Genomic DNA, 8,285 nt, shown 5'->3' on the forward strand with positions numbered 1-8,285 from the left:
TTCTTATCAGACTGTTTTCTAGTTCAAATGAGAAGGCTGGTTTAGTTCACAAAACAGACCTACCAAGTAATAAGCAGAAACCATTGTGTAAAAACCCAAGGGTTAAATTTGTGGCAATACCAAACTGAAGGAAGACTTTGGAACCTTCCATGATACTCTGTATTTGTCCTGGCCTTGTTCCAGAAACTTTTGCAAGAACAGCCCTTTTCAGTTCAAACACTAATCTGTAGTCAAAGACAAACAAACCCACCTTACAGACAAAAACATCCAATATTTTTTTTTTTTTTAATTTCCAAAAATTTATTGGGAGAACTACAAAACATTTACAGTACAAAGTTTACAGTCTCACAATTCTTAGTGAACTGACTAATTATATACACATATATAATTATAGTCAACTCATCCTTTCAATACATTCAGGGAAAAAAAAAAAAAAAAGTTAAGTAGCTCAAAAAGAGTACATAGTGCTCAATCTGTACCTACTATGTACAAAAGGAAGGGGAGGGAGGGAGAATGGCTATGATTCAGTCATTTACCATCTAGGCAAATTGAGAAAAATAGGTTTGGCTTTATTTGCAAGATTTAAGGAATTTTCTGAAAAGCTTTCATAGACTGCATGAGCTTTCAGATTCAAAAGTGTGGCCTTTATTTTAAATAAGAGTGGTAAGATATAACAAAAACCCATCCCTACATTCAGTTTATCACACCTTTCTTTACACAATACTTTTTTGGTTGAGAAACATTTAAGGCATGTGTGAACTCTTCAAAAGGCACTGTGAAATATAATACTGGGACCCCAATTTATTGCTACATACCATCACAGTGAATGCAGTGGAAAAAGATGAATGAAAAAAATAATAATAATTATTATATTAAAAAATACTTATGCAACATCTGAGTAAGTCACTCAAGTCAAAATTATAATCCTTTTTTTTTTTTTTAGTTTTTATTTACTTTTGGACGGGCTACAAGTTTTTTATATATTTATATGAAATTGGTAAATGGGATGAAAATAATGGGGGGGTGGAGGGAGAAAAAAAAAAATTTCCATACAAAATTCCTCAAACTTCTTCCACAGCACATAGATTTCTTTACAGAAACCATCCCATCTTTTTTTTTTGTTTTATTAACGTAAACAAGGAAAGGAATTAATGAAATAAATATTACATACAATCTCTTAAATTAAGATTTTACTCATTTACAATAAAATAAAACAGGTGAAGTTACAAAAAAAAAGGCATATATTACTGTGAAAAGAACATACACTCAACATTTTGCAGATTAATAATGGCAATCATAATTTAAACGTAATAAAAGAATATATATCTATTGCTTTTTCATCATACCCGATAAATACAGTATGAACAAATTATTCAATGTATATTTTTCACAAGATAATAAATAAGTTAAATAGTTTCATATTGAGTTGTGTGCAGTGACAGGCAAGCAACTCAGACAGCTAAAATAATATAATAATTAAAAAAAAAATAATAATAAAAAAAAAAAAAAATCAGCAGTTATTCAACAATTATAAACTAACTGAGTGCTTCCGAATAGAGGAACAAATTGTTCTAAGCTAACAGCCCACTAAGCAATGGAAATGGAACTGATGTTAAACTTTGGAATGAAAGTTTTAGTACATGTTAAGCTAAAGAAAAATAGACATATCAGAGGGTTGCTTGTTGTTAAGGCATATTCTTGGCAGGATGGTGAATTTTTAAAAAGCGTATCAAGGATTTTCTTTGTCTCTTGTTTTTCAGGTTTTCTTTCCTTTTTTTCAACCGGACTGTTTTATTATTAAATGCTTGGGAGAAAGATAAAAATGTAGTCCCCCAAGTTTGCTGTGCTAATGCTTTAAGAGATGGAATGCCTGCTGGTGCATAAAACTATCCCCCACCCCCAAAAAGACACATCCCACCCGCTAACCCCCACAGTTCTATAAAAATAGTTTTGTTCTATTCGATAAGTTTGCCCTTTTGCGAGTAAGGTTTCTTTTTTGTTCAGCTTTCAGGATTTTTTTTTCCACGAGTCTTTTTCTGACTCTGCTTTTCATTAAATAAAAATTGGCAGAGGCACAAAGGCAAGAAACAAAAAAAAAAAATAATAATAACAATAAACAACGACAACAATAATAATAATAATAATAATACAGGGAACATCATGAGTGCCAGCTTCAAATAGTTCAAGTGTTTAGTCCTTGCCATTATTACATAGGTGTAGGCTTGGGTCATCCTCTGCTTCACCCTCCTGAGTCTCTGTAGCACATACTGAGCGAGGTGCAGGGACAGACTGGCAGCTTTGTGACAAAAAGAGGGGCAAAAACTGGCCCCTGACACTTCCACTGTATTTAAAGGCAGGGTGGGCAACAACCCTCTAGTCCAATCACCAGGACAGTTTGTGGAACTCAAAAACCCCAGCTGCCACATAACCTCTAGTGGAGCAGAGCTGTCCCTGTCCTGGATTTTAAAGAAAACCCATAATCAACATGACCAATGGATTGGCAGCTCTGCTTTCATCGGTAAAACAAGAGGTTTTGCAACAGCTGTGGGCTTTACAGCACTGCCCTCTTATTAGATAGGTGGCTATGAAGCCCAAATCATTTAAAAAAACAAAACAAAATGGGAAACAAAACAAAAAACACAATACCAGCCAGAGTAGCATTTGCCCCCTAGTCCAGAAAGCACCCTACTGGGGGTGGTGGCTCAGTCATCAGAGATAGATAGCCTGCTGAAGATGGGCAGGCGCCTGTTTGAGTCCAGGGTAGGGGAATCTGATCCACTCAGGCTGCCAGAGCTTAGGGAGCCACTCAGGTAGCTCTCCCGGTCAGAGAGGGAATCAGGTGGGCTGGGGGGAGCATCAAACACAGGGGACTCAGAGAGGCGCCTCAAGGGCTGGAAGTTAAGGCTTGGAGGAGGCGAGTTGGAGGAAGCAGGCTGCTGCTGCTGGCGGCAGTAGGCTGCAGGGTTGTATCCAGACAGATTGTGGGTCTGGATGGCCAGTGGGGTGATGAGACTCAGCTCCTGGCCAGAGAAGGTAAAGGCATTGTTGGCACATGGAACCGCCTCCTCGCAGTACAGGGAGTTGGAGGGCTGCGGAGGAGGAGTGCGGGAGGTCGGGCTCTCCAGTAGTGGGGAGTCCAGGCTGTGGTTAGGAAACCCGGAGAAGCTGAGACTGTGGTGTAGCTTGGGGCGCTGGCCATTGAAGCAGTCCGTGGGGGAGCCACCTCCACCGGGTGCCTGCCTCCTCTCCTCGGCATTGTGGATGAAGTGACAACGAGGGCCATAGGGACAGAAGCCAATTGTATGGAAAGTGCGGCACAGCTCTGTCTTGTACTTGGGGTGTCTGGTCAGGCTGCGCAGCTCATGAAAGCCGTGGGCAAACTGGCACTTCTCCCCATACTTGCAGGTGCCACTCTCCTCAAAGGGCCGACACAGCTCGGTCTTGTAGCGGGTTGAGTTGATTTGTGCACCAGACTTCTGCTGCTGCTGTTGCTGCTGGAGATGCATTAGGTGCTGGCTGCGCTCCCCATTCTCACTGAACGAACGGTCCCGGAACTTGTTCTCTTTGTTCAGCAGGGCGGTGGTGCTCACCACAGATTCCTTGAGGTTGTTGTTGCAGAACTTGGGGGATGAGTTGTTGTTGTTGGCCAGAGCCTGCAAGTTGCTGGCCGAGTGTCTGCGCAGGAACCCCGGGATTAGGCTGGAATTTTGGGTAGACACCGGGCTGCCCACCGCCTTCTTATCCAGCATGCTGCTCAAGTTCAGATTGTTCAGGACTTTCTCGTTCTAAAAAGGACAGAATCAACAGTGATCATCAGACTTTGTCTAAACTGCACAAAACTTCTACACACGCCAATTATTTCATACTAGCTCCACACACACAAATACAAACAGCAGCCCCTCAACTAACTTGTACAGGATCTGCATTTACAAATACAGAAGTGATTTAAGGAGCAATCCCCCCAGTCATTCTGTGCCCAGTACTAGAGTACTACCAGTAAAATAATTATGCAAGAAACTTCTGCACAGTAGTGACTAGACTAGTGCTACAATTGTTCCACGCTTCTATACACGTACATACACACACACACACACACACACACACACACACACACACACTTTACATACAGTATGCTGGGACAGCCAGATCCGTCTGACAAACAGAACTACAACTTCTGCAAACTGCATGCAAACTGCAACAAAACTTTTGCAAGTGAATGCAAACTCCACGCCATCAGCACAGGAACATACATGTTACAGATTTAAAGTGTTTGTAGAACTACTGGGTGCTGCCTGCTGTCACATACATATGTACTCATACGTGTGTATATAAATAAAATCACACATACATACATTCTCTACACAGAACTTCAAACGTCTTCTATACATACAGTATACACACTCTGCACAGAACTTTGTTGTATATCTTCTCGCAGCCATTATTCTGCCACCACCATCGCACACAGCCTGCACCAACGCTTTCCAGGGATCCTGCATGCAGAGGGGCGAGGGCTGCCTATACACACCTTACAGAACAAGTCAATGTCGTAGAAGGCGGATAAAAGTGTTGCAGACATTTCCAGCTCCAGTTTGCAGCGAGTCCAGAGGACCGAGAAGATCCTGCGTTACTAAAGGGGTTTAGAATAGCCACGACGAGGCTTCCGAGGGACGGGGGGGGCGACAGGTCCGAATTGCCTGGGAGGATGGGGTCGGAATAAGTGCAACGAGCTGACTCCCCGGCCGGCGTGCAGGCAGCACTATATAACCGCTAGTAGGGCGCGCGGTGGGAGGGATAGAACGCTGACCCAGCCGGGGTCTCCGGGCAACGCCTCCCCAGCAGCGTGACGTCACACAGGCAGCTTCCTATTGGCTGCCGCCAATTTCCTGGGGTAAAAGCCTACAGCCTCTCTCCCAAGGAGCAGTATAGTTTCAGCAGCACTGAGGCAGGGAGCACAGTTTCTCCTCACTGGCCTCTCCCATGTGCTTGCTGCTGCGTGGCTAGTCTCAGGCAAGCTGTGTGGTGGAACTACGAGTCTTACAGTACCTAACGCCTTTCTCTTACTCCTGTTGGTTTCTCCCACTGGCTCATGGGGATATTAAGTGATAAATATACTGAACTGTACAGCCTTCATCCAGCTGTGACTCTCCTGCTGTTGTGGAACTACAAGTCCCAATATAACCAGCACATTGCTGGCACTTACGAGGCTTCTTTTCATCATGTGCACTCTAGCCAAGCCCTGGCTAGTTTCCAGCAGTAGGATAGTTTTGTTGTTTCCTCAGGGAGGTGATGGGATTTGTAGTTCCACAGATGGAAAGCTTTTGATGTATTGTGTCTGAGTGATCGTGCAAATTATTTGTCCTAACGTTATTATATAGAGTTGCTTAAATGTCTGGCAATTTTGTCCGCTGAGATACAGATAAAGTCATATTTCCTTACTATCTGAACTTAAAACCGGCATTGAAAACAAAGCTAACTCCAATGTGTGCTTGTACGCTTGTGTAGGGAAATCTGCAATTTATTTTTATTGAATTTTTTTTTTATTTTTATTTTTTACTTTAAATGCAACAGGGCACATGGTGAGATCCATTTCTGAATGCTGGATTTTTGTCCAGCTCATGCATATAGTATGCAGCGGTCAGAGTGGGCTGGCACATGTCTCTGTACATACATGATCTGGCTGTGACTGGTCCAGTGGTTCTCATAGATCACTGGTTACTGGGCCCATGACAGCAGGGTGTCTCAATGAATCAAGGAGTATGAGGGGAAATCCGAGCAGCCCCCTCCCCTTCTCTGCTCTCACATTTCCTTGTTTATTTCCTTCCACCCTCCTCCCCTGTCTGTCTTTCAAATGGCTGCAGGAAACTTTTTTTTCTTCCTTGCTTTCTGCAACTTAAGTCTCTACATTTGGCCATAGCAGCACAGTTGGCCAACAGTTATTTACCCCGTTACGGGTGGCTGATCATGATATCCCCCCCTGACTGGCCAAGTAAGTCTTACTGAGTGAAGCTAAATTAAATATTTTTAGACAGAGGGCAAATGTTAAGAAGCAAATCTAGAGCACAGTGCAGGCACCCCCTGCCGTAGACACGGGGGGGCTGCCACATCGCATTGCAGCACAGGCAGAGAAGGGGTGAATGCAATGCTGGCAGGAAATATGGCTGTGCTGGCTTAGGGCTCCCATGTCAAAGGACAAAAAGTTGGCTTGTTAGTCCTATCACAAGACCTTGAATGACTGCCAACTCCCTGGGAACGAGAGAGCACGGCCACATTGTGATAAAACTAAGGCAGGAGAAGCCGTGCAGTCAGAGCACAGAATGAGAGGCTGTGGCAAGGCTTGAACACACAGGCTGCAGCTAGGCCTTAAAAGCATTTCTCCACAGGAAAACTTTGCTGCTAGGCTCTTCTTTGAACCAACAATACAGTTAACAGCACAAGCAATAGAAGCTTGAGTCTATATGAAAGGCTGGGAGGGCATATCTGACTGAGCAAAACATGGTTTACACTTTATATTAAATTGGAATTGCATAAAGCATTCTGCTCCATTTCATCTGTTGCTAAGTACAAAAACACGCACCAGCTTTATTAAAACCACATGCTGCCACAAGTCCACTAGCCAACTGTATAATGTGGCAGTGTGCAACTTTTCTACCGTTGGGCAAGTTTATTATAGTAGAGCCCCCACCCCACAAAAACATGTTGTGCAAGGTTTCTGTCAAGGTAACTGCCATTCATTTGGACACGGTCTTATTTAGAACCGAATCCTCTTAAAAATAAAAAAAGATTATTGGATAAGTTGTCTGTCTTAAGTGATGAACTTGACCTCCTTAGGGCACTCGAGTGTGGAAAAACACAGGGCTAGCTTTCCTTGGGTGTCCCCGCATTCACACTCATGACTCACACATTTTTTGTCCATTGACCTTAAATTATACACAAAGTGGTGAGAACAGTTTTACGTGCTGTAGAAAACAATTGTAATCATGCCCCGATAGGACAAACTAACGGAATATCAGTGACAGATCATTTCAAAAGCTGCTGCAGAACATGTTTAGCGAGTGGACTTAATAGTCCAGTGAGTACATAAATTATATTTAAACTCCATGTGTTTAATAAACGGTCACTCTGTTAATACATGTATATAACAATTGTCTGTCAAAGTTCATAATAGTAGTAAACAACAGATGTTCTGCAGTAGGTGTTATCTTACCAAAGTTCTTCATATTTCTCATATATTTATAGTAATATAGATGTATTCACAATAGTTTGTGACCCCGTTTAAAGCCGACAGACTGTTCACAAAACACTAGCTGTAACCATTATCACTGAAACACAACACAGTTCTTTAGTGTCAACACAATCTGTTGCACACTGGTTTGAGAATAGAATTGTACGTACACACGAAGTCCCATAGGACTCTTGCTAATGCCATGCGTTTCTGCCTGTGTATGTGTAACACATCATCTTTGTCCTGGCACAATTAGCTAGAAGTTTTAGTCTGCACCGCCTAATGGGCTATCTGTGCCAGCCCTTACTTCTGCAAACAGGTTAAGCTTAATGGAGATCTATTACATAACTGCAGTACAGATAATTGGTTGTTCATTATTTCTATATATTCCATACTACAAATAATACATTTACAAAAAAAACTATCCAGCTGCTGCTATTCTAATACATCCACACACAAAAATAGGCTCTTTTGTAGAGGTCTCTGGCAATGCATGGTGCACAGAGATCATGGAGCCAAACAGCAAAAGCACAATATGTATTCCAAATAGAAAATAGTGGGCAAGGAAAGGGGTTAATGTCAGAACACTGTTCCAAAAGCAACATCTGCAAGGATAGGTTAATTCAGCATCTGGCTGCCTGCACAGAGCACTGTGTGTGGAAGTCACAGCATGTGCAGGCTGACCACGTAGCAGGAAGTGTGAGGCTCAGCATTAACCCTGCACACCACAGAGACAGAAGGCAGCAACAGTGCCTTATTTACGGCTTACAGGCCTACTTCCTTAGGACAGAATCACATAGGAAGTCACTCTACTGTACTTTTTTTTTGTTCTGCATAAAGTAATGCACATGCTACATTTCACAATCTGGTTGCTACAGGCAACCTCTCCACTTGTTCTCTTTAAAAGGTTTGGTAGATCACACCTTGCATCAGCATTTTCTACAAGTGCGTTTTATAGATTGGCTGCAAGCTGGTCCACAATTTTGCAAGTTCATGGATGTCACCATATAAATACATTTTAGTTGTAAATACATTCATATTAGCCTTGGTCAGATAGAACTTT

At 42.4% G+C, this 8,285-nt stretch overlaps 1 protein-coding gene across 1 annotated transcript; it reads right to left on the bottom strand.

The window, feature by feature from the left end:
* Positions 1 to 1,177: 1,177 nt before the first annotated feature.
* On the bottom strand, positions 1,178 to 4,730 carry ZFP36L2 (ZFP36 ring finger protein like 2). Its single transcript, XM_063918329.1, has 2 exons — positions 4,526 to 4,730; positions 1,178 to 3,785 (listed from the first exon to the last, which is right to left on the bottom strand). Exons 1-2 carry the CDS (start codon positions 4,574 to 4,576, stop codon positions 2,703 to 2,705), a joined length of 1,134 nt encoding a protein of 377 aa, XP_063774399.1. The 5' UTR covers positions 4,577 to 4,730; the 3' UTR covers positions 1,178 to 2,702.
* Between the last annotated feature and the right edge of the window lie 3,555 nt (positions 4,731 to 8,285).

The sequence above is a fragment of the Pseudophryne corroboree genome, chromosome 4 (genome assembly GCF_028390025.1).
Source record: "Pseudophryne corroboree isolate aPseCor3 chromosome 4, aPseCor3.hap2, whole genome shotgun sequence".
NCBI lineage: Eukaryota > Metazoa > Chordata > Amphibia > Anura > Myobatrachidae > Pseudophryne > Pseudophryne corroboree.

Excerpts from the sequence above, each read along its gene's own strand:
- ZFP36L2 (XM_063918329.1), bottom strand. The coding sequence starts at position 4,576 with ATGTCTGCAACACTTTTATCCGCCTTCTACGACATTGACTTGTTCTGT. Across the intron at positions 3,786-4,525 it reads ACATTGACTTGTTCTGTAAG|AACGAGAAAGTCCTGAACAA; the intron begins GTGTGTATAGGC and ends TGTCCTTTTTAG.